The sequence below is a fragment of the Atractosteus spatula genome, chromosome 12 (assembly GCF_055471065.1).
Source record: "Atractosteus spatula isolate fAtrSpa1 chromosome 12, fAtrSpa1.hap1, whole genome shotgun sequence".
Taxonomy (NCBI): domain Eukaryota; kingdom Metazoa; phylum Chordata; class Actinopteri; order Semionotiformes; family Lepisosteidae; genus Atractosteus; species Atractosteus spatula.
In genome coordinates this window covers 39178853-39199109 of record NC_142717.1, presented here as the reverse complement: position 1 = coordinate 39199109, position 20257 = coordinate 39178853, and the positions used below count along the sequence as shown (strand labels likewise).

Below are 20257 nucleotides of genomic sequence, written 5' to 3'. Positions count from 1 at the left end.
CACCCATCTATATCTGACCATATCGCACTATCTTCACACCAATCCGATAGCTTCATCTGGAAAACAGTCACCTCACTGTGTTTATTTTTGCACCAATTGTGCAGGAAAGAAAATATTTCTTGAATATATTTTTCTTCACCATAGGCATTTTAACATAAGCAACTTCCCTTCGGGATCAATAAAGTCTTATTTTAAAACGCTACTCTGAAGGTAGCACTTGAAAATGGGAGGGGTCATCATGGAGAAGCTGAGCTTTCCTTTGAACTGCAATATATTACAGCTCTTTAGGCTGTTCCTGTGGTCGGCCAATTATTTTATTAGCCACATTAACAATTCTGCCCAATTTCCCCCTCCCCCTAATCCTCAGTCCACCACACCACACCACACACCAAAGGTAAGGATTCTCTCAATGCATCTGGATTTAAGTATTATCTGCTCTGCCATCATTTCCTGAGATGTAGGCAGATTTATAAAAAACTGGAGATTCCAGTCTAGTGTTTTTTCATAGACTGTCCTGAACTGTAAGGGGCTCAGTATGGGGACAACTTCATACTGTAACTCTGTTAAGCCATGTGACCACTAGTCACACTATCCATTCCCACGTTCTCAAGATGGGCCGTGTGACTTGAAATTCCACACACATGGCTTGGGGCTTTCGAGTTGCTCAGTCGTTAAAAAAAGCTATCTAGAGATCAGGTTGGGGCTCCTTTGTCCAGAGATTGCTGGCATGAATCTGGGGTGTGTTGTAAGCTGACTTTCAGTTACTGTAACATGATGCAGCCTTTTTTTGGCCAGAAATAATGCTCAAACCCCACCACAACACCAGGTTCTTCCAGCAGAAGGGATCACAAGGCAGCTCGTCTGAGATCAGCAGCTGACATAGGTCCCCACCTGACCCCTACCGGTCTTCACATCAGCACCACTGTGGTGTGTCTCTGCATGTCATCTTCTGGCGTTGTGTAGCAACGAGACACTCCCACCCAGACCAACACACCAGGACCTCCCTTTGAATCCCTGAGAGGTGTGGTGCCTTGTGGTCTCCAAGAAACAGATACTGGACTCTACTTGTCAGGTTGGAAATTGTTAGCTATGAACATTGAAGGCGGCAGGCAACGGCATGCTGCCTTAGTCCAGCCTCAAGCGTGCCAATGACATGAAACCGCTGTTCTTTATGATACATAATGAGGCATAGGGATTCCTTTGTGTGTTTTTCTTGATTTTTATCAGGCTTGACAGTCAATTCAGTTCAAAATATTCAATTCAAATGTGTTCATCCCCCAGGGAGCACTTTAAAGCTGCTCACCTCAACACCCGTGCCAGATCAACTCTCTCACTAATGAGGGGATTTAGTGCTTCAGCTCAAGTGTAGGAGGGTCGGTCATGAATAGAGAATTAATCAAGGTGGTCCAGTGGAGTGAGAGAAGGCGTCTGTGGGCCAGGATGTGGCCTTGAGACAAGATGAGATGGCTGTGAAGGAGTCAGGAGTAGAAGCACACACACTGGGGCTGAGCGAGAGTGGGGGCGTTCCACGAGGAAACTGAGCCTGCGATTAGGAAAGGCTCCAGTGGACTCAGGCATTCCAGCAATGACAGATAAGAGAGCAGTCCAGGGAGAGACATCTAGTCTGGGCCAGGACTCGAGCAAGGTGGAAACAAAGTGTCACACCGGCCGCTGCTCTGTCTGGAGCACCAGTTAGCCAGCAGAGGAGAGGGGAAACCGGAGAGAGTGAGGGCTCCGTAGACATGAGGTCTTCTTGAGCTGGCTAACATGCCTGTGGGACTGAGAGCCAGCAGCAGAGGGAGTTTGGCCCAGGTATTGCACAGGCTGTGCTGTGGCTCGTTTGCCAATTATCCAATAACCCAATCCAATAATCGACCAGGTCAGCCCAGTCCGTCACGGGAGTGTAGCTCCACTCTATCATAGAAAATTTTTAAAACTCACTGTCTCAGGAAGGCTGGAAGTATTGGTAAGGATACCAGTTGTATGGTGGTCAGGTCCACGTCATGCACCTCACCAGCCAGCGCAGCTACTTTGGTGACGGAGTGGTGGCTCTGTGGCTAAGGATCTGCGCCTGTGGCTGGAAGGTTGGCGGCTCAAATCCTGCGGCTGGAAGAGGAATCCTCTTCCATTGGGCCCCTGAGCAAGGCCCTTAACCCCAACTGCTCCAGGGGCGCCGTACAATGGCCGACCCTGCGCTCTGACCCAAAGCTTCTCTCCCTGTCTGTGTCTCATGGAGAGCAAGCTGGGATATGCATAAAGACAGATTCCTAATGCAAGAAATTATATATGGCCAATAAAGTGATCTTAAATCTTTGTTTTAAGTTGTATGTTATTTAATTTGTTGTTGTTGCTTCTGCTGTGTTTATGTTTCTAATGATTCCTTAATGCCTTTGTATCGGCAACACATGCAAACAAGCATTTCATTGCGCATGTGCGTGTGACAAATATAAGCTGAACTGCACTGAACCGCTCCGATGGTGCAATAATACGGAGCTGGGTCAGCATGCGCAGGCTGCACAGAGACAGGTAGAGGTTTCTTCCGTGCTGAAAGGAAAAGAAAAGACACACAATGTTTTGGCTTCTCACACCTGAAGAAGGCTCCACTGCCGAAATGTTGTGTCTCTTTCCTTTTCCTTTCAGCACGGAAAAAACCTTTCACCTGTTTAGGGGGTGCAGTGGCGTCACCCAGGAGCGGGAGTGGCCAACAGCAGGCACCAGCGCTGGAGGAGAGAGGCAGTGCACCTTCGCAACAGCTCGTGATGAAGAGAGGCTGCAGGCAGACAGACAGAGGGAGGGAGGTACTTTGAGAGAGACAGCTGGGCGTCAGTGTCTGGCTCAGTGTGAGGTATTCCAGGGAAAAGCCTAAGGTGTAAAACCGATTGAGAGTGTGAGGAGTTTTGCTTGGCGCAAGAGGAAGAAACGGCTGAGAGGTTTAAAAGGATGGCTCTACGCCTGAAAGTGGAACCAACTGTTCCGATCTTGGAAGGGAACACTGGGCTTAGAGAAAGCAGCAGCTCTGGGAAAACAGTCAGTGAAAAAAAAAGCTGCAGTCCAGCACCAGGACACTAAAAAAAGTCAAAAAGTCATGTGACAAGGGTAGCGTGTGTCATGGAATGTGAGGTTACAATAGGCCGAGGGATAGCACTGTCACATATGCCAAACACATTTAATCACGACCCAATATCTGTATGGTTTCTAAAAACATACACCCTAACAGGGCGAAGATTCTTTTGACGCTCAATATATAAGATTTGTTTTCTGTTTTTTTTCTTGCTATCAGAACACCTCAAGACAAGGGCTGCAAGGGCTTATTTTATTCATCTTTCCCTGGATTTCTGTTTCAGAACACAGACTGCTGGTGATGTTTTGACAAACAGAGCATTCGCATCTCACGATATCAGTGTACTGGTGCATCATGAGAAGGGCACTGAGAGATTAAAAGCAGGCCCAATGACACTTAAGCGATGATCCCTCTGATTACAGAGAACTCCTGGAACCGCTACTTTTGTTTGTTAAGATGAACGTGCATCATATCCCTGACGGTTTTGTGGGGAGGTGCTCGCATGCCTGTCTTGTGAGGAAAGCAGTCTTGCAAATTTGAAACATTACTGAATGAGTTTAAAGAGATTAATTCAGACGAGCCAAAAAACAACACAAATAGCTATGGTTATTGCCTTCAGTTCTGGAAAGGCGAACTCCAGACACGATTTCCTGTTGGAACAGACGGCATAGCCAAGCCCCCAGAAGCCAAGCTGTGACCTGCTGCAGTTTCATGAGTGCTGTCTGCCACGCAAACTGCAGCTTCGCACATACAAAAGAGGGCTGACTGGATTCACTGCCTGCCTCCAGCTCCAGTCTGTCACAGGGATAATACGTGGCTGTTTTTACCGGAGCCTCTGGGCTCAGCAGGCCTTCCCTGTCAGCTGACATGCGTAGTGGAACTGGACTACACACGGACACGCGGTATGGGACTGCATTTTTGGCCTTTGCTTTCTGTGTCAAGGGGCGTCTCTGGCTGATTGTTCTGCCCAGTGAAAAGGATGCAGTCATTCACAATGATGTCACCAGGCAGGTGTTGCAAACTTGTTCAGGAAAGCTGTGAAGAACACTTATCTGCACAATTCACTGACCCCCTGTGACCCCAGGGCACAGAGAAGACCACGGGACAGAAAAGAACTTTCACCCAGTTTTGATTCAAGCAGGGGACAAATGTTGAATGCATACAGATGGTATGGCTGTCTTTGCAATGAAAATGGCTAATAAAAATATGATTTGTTTAATGCTGTGGATTGCAGTTGGCGGATATTTCCTGTTGAGAAAGATTGCTGAAATGCAGAGATTAAAGAACAATAACAGAAAATCATATACTCTAAAATGTCCAAGTTCCATAGACTTTACAATAACAGGTTTTCTGGAAAGTCACAGAGACTGATGTACAGTGGGGAAACAGCTGAACAGGATATGAAAGTGAGACATAGAACAATTTTGATTTTTGAACTCAGAAACTGGCCTGAAACATTTTGAGTAGAAGTAAATGCATTTAATGCTTGATCAAAAGATTCTTTTCACCAAAAGGAACACCGACGCAATCATACTTGTGATGTCCTGTTTTAAAATGACTCAGAACAAGATAAGAATTCAATACTACAGCAGTAACCAGTACTACATTCGGCCATAACTAAATTCATGAACATGCTTTGGTTGTTGAGAATCGCCTCAGTCTAACTTCAGTCTCATCCCTGAGTGGGATTCTTTTCCTCGAAAGGGGGATGGATTATCAATTATAATTTTAACACAGTTGGAGAAAGTGTTGTAGAATACCACTCACAACAGAAGCAAAAAGGAATTCAATGAACAAAATTGACTTTGTAAGACAATTACACATTTAAAGCTTTAGATGTCTAACCAGACAGTTAAACAAGACTTTACTATTCCAGACTATCTACTAGGTTCTTACTTACAGAAAGTTTCGCATGGAACAGCGCCAACACACTAGACCAAGGTGACAAAGTGAAACAGCAGTGGCGTAGAGCCATTAAGTGTTGGTCACTGGAGGTGCCGAACCCTGCTATGACCCATTTAGGAGGAGTCTCGTACCCTCAGGCCACTTCATACTGGGAACGCTGGGATGAGCTCTCGCCCAACGAGCCATCAGACTGCAGTGTGGGCTTGCACACCTCCCCTGCACACAGAACAAGGAGGGCTGTCTCCCCCCTGACTGGCCACAGGAAGAGCTCTGACGCCCGGCCATCCAGGCCATTGAAATGTGTGGAGTTTGTGCGTTCTTCCTGTGTTCATGTGGGATCAATGAAGCAGAAAGCAGATGTATGGACTTTCAGAACATGAATAAATATAATGATTGCAGACCCATTCAATGAAAGCGTCAGGAGACTAGAGATGAAAAAGCAACTGATGTGAGCTTTAGTTGTCCACATGTAAGCCATACTGACTGTCCAGTCTTCTTGTTCTTAGACGTAACTTCTCAAAATAAAAAACAAGTCAGAGCAGGAACCTTCTCAAGAACGGCGCCTGTCGAGATTCATCCCCAATTTGGTCATTTTAATGGACTTAGCGGTGCTATTCCCGAGTGGTTTTAAATTTGGCAATGCAATTCACCCGATAGCCGTCTGTAGGCACATGGGGCTTAAATCTGAAATAAAAATATAATTTGAAAATAAGATAGATAAAAACACAGAAATAGATTTCAGCAATGATAGTGTTCACTGTGAATTTCAGCCTTTAGTGCAGCTGTATAGCTTGTGTATTCGTCCTTGAACAGTGTAATCCAAAAGCAACTGTTCGGAATGCCATGCCAATCAGCTTTAACACTACATGAGTGGGTGCTGACAAGGAAACATCCTGCAACTTTTTTCAAGGCAGTGACTTTGTGCAGAGCATGCATAGTAGACATCTCAATAATGCCTAGCCCGGTTATTTGAATTCACTTTTTTTTTTTAACAGGTTCTTTAGAGTGCACATTTCTGCTTACTTTTTAACCAAGTATACATCTTTAGAGGAGCCCAGTGCCACCATCTAGAGTTGCTGTAAGGATAACAGATTTGCAAAGCTACTTAAGAGACTGTCACGGTGTTCAACGCAAGATCCACTTGATCAGTATAAGTAACACAATACCAGCGTGGACTGAAACCACTTCCAAGAAAACATATCAAGAATTAACCAAACCTAATCATGTTGTATGTATATCAGTTGATATTAGCATTTGGGTAAAGTCAGTGGTTATCAAAAACATGTAGTGTTTGGCCCCTGTATTTTCTGGTTTCCAGACGAGCCCTTAATTACAGGGGCTTACTGATCTCTTTCACTGAGCTTGTTGTTTATTCTTGATGAGACAGAAGCTCATTGTAAACTAATTCTGAACTCAGTCTTTGGTTTCAGAAGATCTCTGTGCAGGTGCACAGTTGCAAAGAAATTGTGCAAAAACACAACTCTGTCCATTCTGCCTTGCACGCACTTAGGAGGCGGTTGTGGACTTATTTTGGTCTGAGCATCATGCTGGCCAGTTACTGATGTTCAGACACAGGTGGGCATGAGTCCCCCATCAGCCAGTCCCACCACTCTCCCTCTGTGGGACCCTCTTGGTCTTGTGTTGGCGCTGTTCCATGCGAAACTCCGCCTGCTCGCTGCCTCGTGGATTCGACTACTGAAGTCTTCTGACACATGATCGTGCTGTACTGGCTGGTCTGGCTCCTGTTTGACTTTGTGATTTGTTGATCTTGGCTCTCACTCCACTTACCTTTTCCCAGGGTGTTCCACAGGGTTATGTGCTTGAAAGCTTTTACTTTTTCCGCCTTTACATAAGTAAGAACCTAGTAGTCAATAGGGTTCTGGATGAGTTAAGTCTTGTTTAACTTGATAGACATTTAAAGCTTATATTATGCAATTGTCTCACTCTTTATTTTACAAATCAATTTTTCTGTAATTTTTTCAACAATGCTAACCACTGCACCACCATGCTGCCCAAATTTGAACCCATCAGAAACAAATACAGACCGCAAACAATATAATCATTTATTTGTCGAGTGACTACTGAAGCTAATTTTTTCATTCATGTCATCATTTCAAATTAAATCTTGTGACATTCACTATCAATTCAAAAGGAACCAAATTTCTGTTAATTATAAAATGCCTTTATTAATTTTGTAAACAATATGTGAAAAGACAAACATTGTGCAAAATTCCTAGGAGTAAAAAAAAAATCATTGCCAAATACAGTATATCTCGTCTTCAAGGTGAAACACTGTTGGTTTTCTTAGGCACTCCTTTGGTCACACCACAACGATTAACATAACAAAAATGTTGTGCTCAATCCTCTCATGTGTTTGAATCCAAAAGAAATTTCAAAAGCTATTCCACTGAGAATATGAAACCACAGAATATGTCTTACATTTCCAACACATTTCTTTAGGATAAGCAACAACACAAAAAAAAGAATAGTGCAGACCCAATAGGGAACCTTATCTGGACTATCTACTGTTTACTTTGAATGGTTACAGCAACGCCAGACAAGGCTGAAAGGATTGACAATAAATACAGCTTAAATTAAAATGGTCGCAAAATAGCAAATAATCTCTTTTCCTTTGAACAGACTTCCACTACAACTAATCTTACAAAGATACCGGACAAAAATAAATAACAAGACAGAAAGGAAGGTGCAAAAAATCATTCTGAATTGAGGAAAACGGGTATGTAACGCTATACAGTATATTCCCGTCTCTAGAAGAAGAGTGTAAAATCCTCTTCAAATAGCCCCCGTCTTCACTGTGCATATAGGGCACGTTCTGGTCTCATCCGGACCTGTTTCCACTCCTCAGCAGGCTCATACTCGGACACCCACGCCAGTGAATGCTGGGTGGTTTGGCTTTCTGCCTCTGTGCAGCTCTCTCTGCAGGTGGCAGGCAGGGCAATCTGGAAGAACACAGGGCACGGGGCCCTCTCTTCCAGACCTTCACCGCAGGAGCTCTGGGCACTGGCCTGCCCGCGGAGGAAGTTTACAGGAGTCACAGACAAGGCAGGTCACCGTCACACCCCGGGCGTCTGGTGCAGTACAGCTGCTTGCATGGCCGCGGCGCAGCCTGCTGCACGCTGAGGTGCAAGAGCCCACCTCTTCCTGCTGACCTTTCAACAGGCAAGATCCAGTCGGTGCTCCGGTGACCAGGCGAGACACGCCATCGGGCGGCCCGGATTCGTGCTTCTACCCTGATGGCTAGCCTGCTTTTTTTCCAACAGGCCTGTTAAATGCACAGAGTTTTAAAAAAACAACTGAGCCCAGTGCGAAGAGGCCCAGCAGTGAAGAGCTATAATCTCCGTGTTCTCCAAGCACAGCAGACCTCGGCCCCTAGTATGTCTGGAAACAGCGCAGCAGGTGCTCCCGTTCTGAGGAAATCCCCCTCCGCAGTGTCTCAGGGGGTGGGCCGGGGGGCCGGAGCTGCGGCGAAGTCCTTCAGCTGGCCAACCTCAACCTGCCAGCCGGGCAGCTTCCGGCTGGCCAGGTGGCGGCGGGCGTGCTTGGTGAGGTGGTCGCTCCGCATGAAGCGGCTGTCGCACAGGGGGCAGGCGAAGCGCTTCTCGCCCGTGTGGGTGCGCCGGTGGCGCGAGAGCTCGTCCGAGCGCGCGAACCTCCTCTCGCAGCCCTCCCAGCTGCAGCAGAACGGCTTCTCACCTGCGCCATGGGGGGGGGGGGGGGGAGTGGTGAGCGGTGAGCGGAAATTCCCAAAATCCCGTGCACAAGCCAAGCGTCACATGTTAGAACCGGCGTGCCGACTGCATTATCACATTAGGACTGACGTGCTGATTATCTTATCTCACACGAGCTCTGAGGATGCTGTTCAGCGACATAAACCAACAGATGCAAAGTCCCCCCCTCCCTGTCACGCACCAGGGTTCAGCCGGTTCATGTGTGTGCTGTCAAGTGGACTTTGGCTGACAAGACGCACCTGTACCGCGTGGTAAAGATAATGGCAGATTGGAGGAAGCGCTGTTACCCTTCCCTGCGGCTGTGAACCACGAGTGACGGTGCCCGTTTAACCCCCCTGGAGCGCAGCCCTACCTGTGTGGGTCCTCATGTGGGCCTTCAGGTGCGAGCTCTTGAAGTAGGTCTTCCCACAGCCGGGGTGGCAGCAGCTGTGGCTGCGCACCCGGGGCGCGTCTGCCTGCGGGGCGGCCCGGTGCACCGCGGGGGCGAAGCCCGGTGCCGGGGCGATGGGGGCCAGCCTGGTGCCGCCTGGAGACCCTCTCGCGGGCGGTCGGGTGGGGGCGGCGGGGCGCGGGACCAGGAGCATCACCGGGCCCTTGGGCGCCTGGGTTCCCATGAAGACCAGGGGCTGGCACACCGCTGTGGGCCGCGCCACCGGAGATGAGGCAGCGGCGGCGGTCGCGGGCACGAGAGTGGCGACCAGGGGGCTAGCCGGGGAGGGGACGGGGAGCACCTGGCACACGACAGGCACTGGGGAGACGCCAACAGCAGCCATGGCGGGGGCAGGCCCTAGCCCGGAGCCCTGCGGCGGGCCGGCAGGGGCCGGTTTCTCCGACAGCGGCGGCGTAGCCGGCTCAGGGGAGGCGCGAGGCAGGACGTCCGCGGTGTGGCGGATCACGCTGGTGGCCCGAGACCTCGGCTGCCCCGCGGGGACGACGCCGGCGCGCGGCTCCTCCACCGGGCTCTTGCCGCCAGGCTCCGGCACGGGCGACGCACGGGCAGGCGGCTGGGCTGCGTCGAAGGTGGGGGGGCTGTAAGGGGGCGTCATGCACTGGAGGGCAAGAGGAGAAAGAGGGTTACACCCTGGGCGAGGGCTTTTCAACCTCCGAGGCGGGAAACGTCAAGGACGGGGAAGGAGCTACTTACAAACGGCGAGGCCTGGCTGTCGTCCACCGGGCTGGCCAGCAGGGGGTCTTCGGCTTCCTCCCACACGTCCGAGGAGGGCGTGAGGGGCCTGACGTCCGCGCACCTCCTCCCGGCCGCCTTCCAGCGGCAGCTCATGGACATGAGGGCCTCCGCCGCGTCCATGTCGCCCCTCTCGGCCGCCGAGAGGCCCCGCCAGCATGCGCCGCCGCCCAGAGGGCATCTCCCCGCCGCGACCTGTGGGGTTTCCCAGAGGGCAGTGGGTCACAACTACCCCTGCGGGCTTCCGGCTTCCTGCCTCCCCCTCACGGCTCCCGAGCCAGGCTCCCACCACGGTTCTGAGACGCCCACCCACCCCCCTGGTCTGCTGGAGGCACAGTGACAGGGTGGCTCCAAAGTAACTTTCCACTTGTGAAGCTGCCCTATTTTTACCCCGGCCTGCCTCCATCCCCCTGCCAAGCGAAGCCTCGGTGTGGATTTCAACGAGGGCAGCGCCACCGCCTCAGGGTGGGCGCCTTGCCTGCTGGGCAGCGGAGGCTCAACACGGGATTTGGTGAGATGGCACAAAAACATCAGAAAAGCCTGACGGCGTGTGAGCGAGGGCTATCGCACTGAACGGCTATGCGCCTTAAATTAGACCCAGGGCCGCATGCATGTTCGTGCCGCGTCGAGAAGGACCCCACCCCACATCCAGAGACAGAAATAACCGGGGCGAGAGGGTGTCCCTGGTCTGTCTTGGCCGCAGAGGACTCTCTCCGGCACATTCCAAACTGCACGCACGCAGCGGCCCCGCCCCTCGCAGTCCCCGGGCCTCGGCGCCGTCTGATTGGCCCGCGGCTCCCCCCTGCGCGCCTGCCATTGGCCCGTCGGCCAGGAGGGTGGGCATGTGAACAGTGCGTGATCGGCCGCTGTTCTTCAGCACTGGGAGAACGTGAACCCGGGGAAACTGCAGCATCGTAACCTTTCCCCTACTTCTCGGCTTACTGCCGGTCCAGCGCTAGAGACTGGCAAGGGTTTCTCTCATGCCGAGAAAACAACAACCCAGACATGGAGCTGCTACTGTTTCCAATACGAGCAACACGGCTTTCTGCAACACAAAGCCAGACAGTATCCTCATCAGCCTAGCCTGCGGACCACTTCATCACCTCTCTTTTAGTTTTCGGCCTTTTACACTCCAAAAAAACCCCAGGAAAACAAAACAGATCCACATTTTTGCAACGAAGAATCATTTTATGCCCGTGGTTTCATTTTTTTTTAATCTACTGTAGCCCTTCATACTGGTAATATTTACGATGACCGCTCTATTACTTCAGCTATAGATACTAGCGCTGTCATTTTTATCACGCCTCGCTATATTTTTTTTCCTCTCAAATACCTCTATATAAGGTGACGGGTGAATTCACAACTGTGAAGCGAGCTTAAATGCACCATCAAAAAAAAAAGACTACATTAAGCAAACGTTACTTACATCATTCTGCGGCTGGGAACGCAGGGTCTGACAGTTCAGCATCCTCCCTGGCTTTCAGCTCGAAATGCGTCGCCTATCAGTCCGTAAGCGATCCTTTGTTGCCGACAGCGGAAAGAAACCGCCTCTGTTGCTTTCTCAGGCTGAAATACAGCTCGTCATGTTTCTCCCGCAGCTCCATTCAGCCGACGCTTCGACTGCGGAGCGCCCACGGGGGCGGGGACTGCCCGGCAGCCAATCAGAGGCAAAGGTGTGTGGGGCGCCGGCCAATCAGGGGGGGGGGAGACGCGTGATCAGGGGCTGATGCGCGGCATGAAAGGCCTCGCCAGTGGCGTGGCCCGCGAGCGGCAGCCGGCATGTGCGCGCGGTGACGAGTGCGGGAAGTCCTCCCCGCCTGAGTCAGTGTCACGTCGTCTCCTCTCCCCGGGATGAGTAATCGTGTCGAGAAAGAGGTGGAAGGCGGGCGTCTGTCTGGGGGCGAGGAAGTACGAAGACGTGTGTCGCTCTCGATACTTGCAGGGGAAGAGCGTGCGTCACGTCGTGTTTTTCACACTCCGGGGGGCTCCTGTCTGAAACGGCGCAGCGCACCGCCTGAAGATCTGCAAGATTCGGGGCCGAAGACGGCAGAAACGCAAAACGGGGGAGAACAAAAAAAAAACAGTTTATAAGCGTCAGTCGATTATACAAGGGAAATAAATCAGTGAAACGATTCCTGCAGTCGATGATGATGATAATAATTTGAATAAGGCGCCGATTTGAGTTGTTCTGTATGTTTAGTTAGTATCAGTGCTGAAGAAGTCGTGCACCACGTCACGACTTGATGAAGGGCTTCGCAGAAACTAAAGTAACAGTGATATGAAAAGCATTATATGAAATTGCTGATTATCTTCTCAACGTTGTTTTACATAAGTTCTCAGTCTGATCATACCTGAATGAGGATGAAGTGCACGTTCGGCAATAGGCTGATCCAACCACTGTGCGACAGGGAGCGTCATAGGAGGTCATTCTTGCTTTCTGCCATAAGACTGTACAACTCATCCACTGTGTGTCTGGGCGGGGGAAACATTACCATGGACTAAACATTAAACTCTCTGCTTACATCTCGTTTTCCCTGTTTATAACTGTTTTTTGTGCAATATATGCTAGGGACTTGTGCATCATATTTTATATTTATAATGTGAAATACAGCTTTTTGTGTACTGTTCTGTTTTTTGTATATTCTGTACTGTAAGCAACTTTTTTAGTGCACTTCTCACTGACTGTACTGACTGTATTGTATTGTTGTTTTATTGTATCATTTCGTTACACTGTGCTAAGCTGCTGTTGCACTGCAATTTCCCTCATGGGATCAATAAAGTATCTATCTTTTCTTAATGTTTTAACAAGAAAGTTTTAAAACAACGATAAGCCATTGGGCTACGGCTCATCTGGTAGTTAGTACCTGTTTGATTTGGATCTCTCATTCTTGGAAGAAACTGTTCATGTTTCAACAAGGCTTGATAGCTTGTCCCAGACTCTCAAAACCTACCGTGTAAACAGGTGACCCTTCCTTTCAGGTTAAACGAATTTCTTCGCAATTTCCCCTTGTCTCCTCTGCTTGGTGTTACACTGTCGACGCCGAAGAGGTCCACTGGGTTGACTGCGTTAATGCCTTTGAGGATTTGAGCGTACTTGTTTCAGGTCCTCTTGTATATGAGCAGATCACTGCTGAAACTCAGCTACGAAACAGGTAAAAATGCCTGTTTCAGCAAGAAGGCCAATAAAAGGGATCATTTAGGCTCAGAAATTAAAGAGTGCTTTTGGAACAAAAGCCAGTAGACACAGGGGGCCACCAGGGGCAGGGTGGAGATCAACTGCTGTGGAGCACTTTTGTGATTCCAGCTATTCGTCTTGACACTTGACAGCGCATTTAAAAAGCCTGTTTTGCCTAACTACTTTGGTGTCTCTTCCCTGTCTCCTGCATGTCTTGAGATTTTTTCAGATTTGATGGAAAACCACGATACACATCACTGTTACACAAAACACATCAATGAGGCCACGTCCTGTCATTTACAAAGGCTGGTGGCTTCGTCTCTTATTGTTCTGTCCAGACCACTTACAGAAATTTGGCTGGAGGCCCAAACGAAGGTGGTGTAATGAGCTTAATGCTTATAAACTGCCAGGAACACACGGCAACAGACATCTAGCCGTGAGCAATCTGATAGGGAGTTCATTAGTTTATTTTATTTTTTTGTGGAGGAGTCCCGCAGCTCTTATAGCCTGAAGCGGCTACATTTCCCCCTGGGCATCTATTTTGTGCTGGAGACAGAGATGGGCCAGTTACCACTCTTGAGCTGTTGCCCAGCCGAGAGCTTTTGGGATTTGTCTGCAGACTGGAGGGAAAAAAAATGCAGGAACATTGCGGCTTGTCATGTCCGCTGGGTATGCCAGTGTCAGCCTTCAATTATACGGATTAGATAAGTGGCAGCTGTCTGGGCGCTCATAGGCCTGCCCAGAATATCTGAACAAGGGGCCTCTGTAAACCGAGGCACTGACAGAATGTGCATGCCAGCAGCTTCTTATCCTTCTCATTAGAGCAGGCCTCCGCAATCGCTGTCACATACAGTAAATCAAGAGATTTATAGAGGCCGTAAATACATAGTCATCAACAGATATTATTTACTCAATTCAAAAAATATAACGATGATCCGTAAAGCCATTAACAGATGTGATGATTTAGGGGAAAAAAACAATGAAATATTGGTGATACACTTTCCCAATGCATTATAATACAGTTGGTGATCTTTTACCGTCTACTGCCATGAGCTGGTCCTAGGTAGTGCTGACATGGCTTCTGTGAAATCACAGTTCAGTAGCGTGTTCGCATGCTGTTGCTCTGATTCTGTGTGACACAAACTGTCTCCTCTTTTTATACACCACTTCTTAAATATCTTTGCCTTTTGATGCTGCGCCCTGATGCCTCAGTTTCGGTGATGCAGTGTCTTTGTTGAATAGTTTGTCTTCAAGTCCTGATTTTTTTTTTATGCCAGTCAATCTCCCTTACTGCATTGTGGGATATTTTGAATAGGTCTTACCTTTAGGGAAAATGGGTCCCCACTAGTTTTAAGGAAAATGTTTTTCATTTGTTTTGGGAGAGTGAGGTTCTAGAAAGAAGAGTCACCTGTGGGAGAGAAAAATACTGAAGCCCGAAGGAGCTTTTGAAGTGCTGAAGTCAAACTGAGTATCCAAGCATAGAATTTCGCGGAACATTTATTTGACACATGTTTATTTGACTCCTGTCGCCTTATGTGCGAGCCCGTTTAGACAGGTGGGCAGTTCGTGGAAGCAGTCTGAGCGAAGTGCCTTGCTCAAGGGTCTCACAGCAGCCACCTCCAGAGGTTAAACCCGCAGCCCTCCATGCACAAGTCTTCCCGCTGTTTTCAGTGCAGGAATGCAGATTTCAAAAGCAGGTTGGAATAGGTCTATCCAGACAAAAATCAATTTCGTCTCATATCTCAAAGAAAGTCCCACCAAATATCTTGGTCTTTTTTTCTATAAATGGTTACAAACATTTTCTTTATTATTACTTGGGACCAAGAGAATATTAATAATAATAATAATAATTGCTTACACTTATATAGCGCTTTTCTGGACACTCCACTTAAAGCGCTTTACAGGTAATGGGGACCCCCCTCCACCACCACCAGTGTGCAGCCCCACCTGGATGATGCGACGGCAGCCATAGTGCGCCAGAACGCTCACCACACACCAGCTATCAGTGGGGAGGAGAGCAGAGTAATGAAAATATTACCACCTTTACACTCTTTTTGTTTTGTCTCAGCTTCCTATGGCCAGGAGCTGTGGTAGCTCAGACAGCAAGGGCATCTAGCTCCTGACTGGAAGGTCCCAGGTTCAATCCCACGTAGGGGCAAGCGATGTAGCATGCTCTAATTCCTTCCAGTTGGCTTCCAGGTCCACTCAGCCTGCTTTCCAAAAGAGTACCGGGGTTAATCCTTCTGGGGGTAACAGGCCGGCCGGAGTGTGATGCTGACTACATCACCTCCACCTCTAGTGTCAGATGGTCAAGGAAAAATGGAGGCCCTTGCCCCCATCATTCCCCATGGGCCTTTATGGCCTGAAAAGGAGACCTAACCTACCTACCTACCTTAATATGGCCAGTTCATACTTAGTCTTACCACAGTGTCTGAGTCATGGTCCTTGCAGTCTGCAGGAGTCTCAGAGAAATTGTGGTTCTCGCTGGTGGGGTGTGGAGGAGGAGCTGAGGTGGCAGAGTGACGCCACTCATTCCTGGCTGAGTTCACTGTCTTAAATTCCAGTGGGTGAGACATCAGTGTCAGCACTCTGAATGTCCCTCTCTGGCAGAATATATTGTTCTAGGATGGTATGGTACCGATTCGAGAACTTCAGATCACTTTTGATGTGGATCAAATGCACATTAAAGTCACTTAAAATTGATTTAACATTCCAACATTGCTTGGCGGGTGATCTGTTTTTGACCAGCTTTTATTCAGCTGCTGTATCACCCTGCAGCTCACAGCTGGCAGCCCCACTGAAGCTCAGCAAGTGTGAGTCTGTCCAGCACCTGGATAGGAGACCTGCTGCAAAAGCTAAATCTGTTCCTAGAAGCAGTGCTAGCGGGGCCAGTAGGGGGTGCTCACCCTGCATAAGTGGTCTTTATGCTCCAGTACAGTGACGGAGACACTATATTGTAAAAAAGGAGACATAAAACTGAGCTCCTGTCTCTTCGCTGTCTTAAAAATCCCAGGGCGTTTCTCGAAAACAGTAGGGATGTTACCCTGGTCTCCTGGCCAAATTTCCCCCTGGCCTTTACCAATCATGACCTCCTAATAATCCCCATCTCTGAACTGGCTTCATCACTCTGCTCTCCTCCCCACTGAGAGCTGGTGTGTGGTGAGTGTACTGGTGTACTATGGCTGCTGCTGCATCATCCAGGTGGGGCTGCACACTGGTGATGAAGGGGAGTCCCCATTACCTGGAAAGCGCTTTGAGTGAATTGCCTACAGTACAGGTTCTTTGTTAAAATGGGGCCTCCTGTGTGTCATGCGTATTATTGTGTCAATGTGTAAAGGTTTAGTGGAGAAAGCATGTCTCTGAAGAAATAAACAAAAGCTAATGAATGACCAGTACTGGCACGTGTCTGTCTTTTGGTTTCACACAGAACTTAGCAAAAACCATTTCCGCAACGAATTAGGTGAAAGGTAACCAGAACATAATATTTGGCAAAGGAAGGAGCCCTTGTGACATTTTTGTTCTATATAATCTTGGTTAAGCTTTGGCTTTTCAAAGTAGAACTACTGGAAGACTTAAAGGCCTGAAACCTGTCAGTACAGATTATGGTGAGCTGGTCTCCAGATATCTACTGGACCAAGGTCTCAGGTACGTGTAATCAGCAGGGCTCTCATACATCTGTAAATGTTATTGGTAAATATTATTTAAAACATGTTAATGCGTATACTTAATAATACCCGTTTTTGATAATTATACAAAATTAATGTATTTCCATTTAGAAATATAGTTAAGAAATATGCTGAGGTATACTGTATTTTAATGCTGGTCTATAAAACGGAACTTTAATGGAACTAAATATATCTTAAATATACATATATCATGTACTGGCTATTTTTCCAGTATTCCGCAATATATTTAATTTCCTTACGGGATTTTTTCGCGTTATCTCCAACCTTTTTAACGTTATAGACGGTTATTTGTTTACATCAGCCTGTGATGAGTTTATGACATTAGTTTCTAAAGCCAGTCGAAGCTCTGGTTAAAAATTAACGATCAAGGCTTTGCCGTAGACTGCGATCAAAAGTAAAGTGTTAACGGTACTGGATCGGAGAAAATGTTCCTCTCGGAGAGGCCGTGTTTCTGATCAGGTTCAGTGCTAGCCAAAATGCAATCGACGTGCGTCTAATCTGTAGTGTCGCCTATTGGTGTGGCTGGCAGCAAAATAAAACCCGTAGAAAACACAGATGAGGACCATAAACCGTATAATTAAATTTTGAAAATGATTTACAGTAGTCCTTTTTTTCGGAAGAAATCAGTTTTACATCCTCCGGAAGTAAAAAAAACAACTGAATTTCCAGTGTTTCTAGTCTTCTGTTTGCATGTTGTACGTGGTTAGGAGAAAACCCCAACCAGGTCCCAAACTGCGCACTGTAAATGCACTGTGACAAGCGCGCCGCATTCCCAGCCCGCCTTAGCGCGCTTCGGTTTGGGGTTCGGGCTGTGGCTGGCGTCGTCTTCCTCGTAACCCCGCCTGCATTGTTTTCGTCAGTGTGGAGAGCAGGAAAGTCCCTCCTCGCCGTGGTGTGTCCGTCATCCGCGGACAGGACTGGGGCAGGAGCTCCGCAGTCCTGGGGTGAAGTCCAATCCCGTCTCTCTGAGGTGTGTGTGCATTATAAAGCAGCTACTAAAAATGGAGGGACGGAGTCTGTCTTGCTTTGCTTTTGTAACAAACCAGAAGCAGTCTCTGTCTTCTGCACTAAATGTGCCTGCAAAGCCCTTAGGGCGACTCTGAATGGCTCTCTTTAGGGTGAGGTGTGAATGCATCCCTGCTGATTGTGAACATCTGAGCAGGAATGGTGTGTGAATGGAAGTTAGGAGCTCAAGGTTTGGAGCAGTACTGCGTGACTGAAACAAAAAATGTATTTTGTACACGTATATACTGAGCATTTGAAGAACCTTATCTCTAATAAATAAAAAAATACTATCGAGCTAACGATTTGTAGCAGCTTGTGCAGACGTTTTATTGAACAGGCATGACATAGTTTAAAAATGTCTATTGTCTTATCTCCTGTTCTATTTATATACTGCACCTGAGTGACTAATGAGAAACACTTTTCATTATACTATACACCTGGGTAAGTATAATGACAATAAAGTTGAATTGAATTAAAAATAATTATGCTGTTTAGTGTTTGTCATCAACAGGGGTGGTCAACAGGGGTCTACTGTGAACTTCACAGGCCGGCTTCTGTTGGAAGCAGGGCAAGCTACTTATCAGGCCCACATGGTCTGTGTCTGGGTGCTGATGCTGTCTGGTGCGATCCTGTCCTATTCTTCCGAGCCTGATCGCCGGTCTCTGAGCCCAGGATGCCAGACATCACCACCAGCTCATTCCTCAGATATTTCAAGAGCTCGATGCTGGGGAGCAGGACATAACTGTCACATTCTCATGTCATATTTCAAGATACACTCCTCACAGCCACCTGTAGAAGGCTCCACAGTGAAAGCACTACTTTTTCTCTTTACTTCTCAGTGTGGAGTTAACCTCTACATGCTCTTTTGATACAAAATATCCTTTTTTTTTTTAAAGGACAACAGTGGACCAAAATTCTGATGTTTTAAAGCTTTTGAGAAATACAGTATTATTGTATGATGGAACAAGTAAAGATTTATTCCCTGCTAAAAAGAGAAGAAAAGAAACACAACGTTTCGGCTGTGGAGCCTTCCTCGGGTGTCACACCACCTTCACACTTGAAAAAGGCTCCACAGCCGAAACGTTGTGTTTCTTTTCTTCTCTTTTTAGCAGGGAATAAATCTTTACTTGTTCCTTTGCAGCCTACGCATGCTGACACAGCTACCCTATTCAAAGTATTTTTGCATGATGCCTAACATTAACTATACTATAGCTAATTCTTCTATATACTATGGTCAATGTTACTATAGCATTGACTATAGTAGCCCTTTAGTAGTGTAAGAGTGTTAAGGTAATTGATATAATGAATGTATTGTGCTCTAACTAGACAATAGAAATGCTTTTTTTACACTGGTAATTGGTAATTGAGAAATCAAGCCTTTATTATGTCAGCTTGCTCCTAAATGTACTGCACCTATGGTAACACCTAGTACGTACTGCCTGTGGGAGCCCTGCACCATCTGAGCCAGGAAGTGACACACAGGCTGTGTTTCCTGAGATTACAGGCCTCTCTCCTGCTTGACGTAATAGTCTTGAAAGTTAGAGGAGCCCCAGGACGCCTCACGGCCTTCCAGTGAATTCCATGGAATGCAGATATTTTATCCAGCCTCTTCTCTGACACTCTTTCCAGAGATCCTTTCTCCAGGAAGGAGGAGTGGGATCGGGGGGCTTGCTGTGTGGAAGCACGTGATCAGTGCACGTCTTGCCTATCTGCCAGTGACAGGGGAGGTGATTTTAGGAGACGGCTGATCTATTACTAATCACGTTACTGGGTCAAACCTTATTGTGAAATGTTTTCCCACCTGATTAGAAGAGCCTTTAATCTCGTTATGGCTGGGCTAGTGTCTGTTCCAAGCAGTCATTGAGCTACACGTGAATTTCCCGAACATTTTAGCTTTCCTTTTGCATGGGGTTGTCAAACATTTGGGGGTGTTTTGCCCTCTCCCTGTCACGTGCCACCACTGTGAAAATATCTCTAGGCTGACTCTTCCATTTTTAGAAAATATTGATAAAAGTGATCATGATTAGTAGTGTTATGATTGGATTTGTAACTTGGAAATGCTGATCAGTTACCTGCAGATTGAATTCAATTGAAGTAGTTACCTGAAGAAGCAAGCTGGTTAGGCTGTAGATCCTATATACTGTATTAGAGGAACAACACTAGGAAGGGGAAGTAACTCACTTTGTGACAGCTTGAACCTGATACCCCTTATGGTATGGACTGTTAGCCCTTCATTTGCTCATCTATGGACAGCATGTTGCTCCATTATACTTTTGGACAATCAATCTGTATAAACCTATGCACCTTTTGCACATATTCTATTGTTTTTACAGTGACTATGATCATCATATTTTGCACACACCTATGTATTTATTTTGTATAATTTTACGTCTATCCTGATGTCTGTTTTTGCTTGTCTTGAGCTGGACTGCTGTAACACATCAATTTCCCTCTGGGATCAATAAAGTCTTATCTATCTATCTTTATCTCTTG

The 20257-nt window shown here is 47.4% G+C and overlaps 1 protein-coding gene across 1 annotated transcript; it reads right to left on the bottom strand.

Annotated features, from left to right (window-relative positions):
- Window positions 1-7126: 7126 nt before the first annotated feature.
- Window positions 7127-11516, bottom strand: LOC148823043 (Krueppel-like factor 10). Its single transcript, XM_088929548.1, has 4 exons — window positions 11325-11516; window positions 9860-10093; window positions 9068-9764; window positions 7127-8680 (listed from the first exon to the last, which is right to left on the bottom strand). The coding sequence occupies exons 1-4, from the start codon at window positions 11364-11366 to the stop codon at window positions 8421-8423; spliced, it is 1233 nt and encodes a 410-aa protein (XP_088785674.1). The 5' UTR covers window positions 11367-11516; the 3' UTR covers window positions 7127-8420.
- Window positions 11517-20257: the final 8741 nt, after the last annotated feature.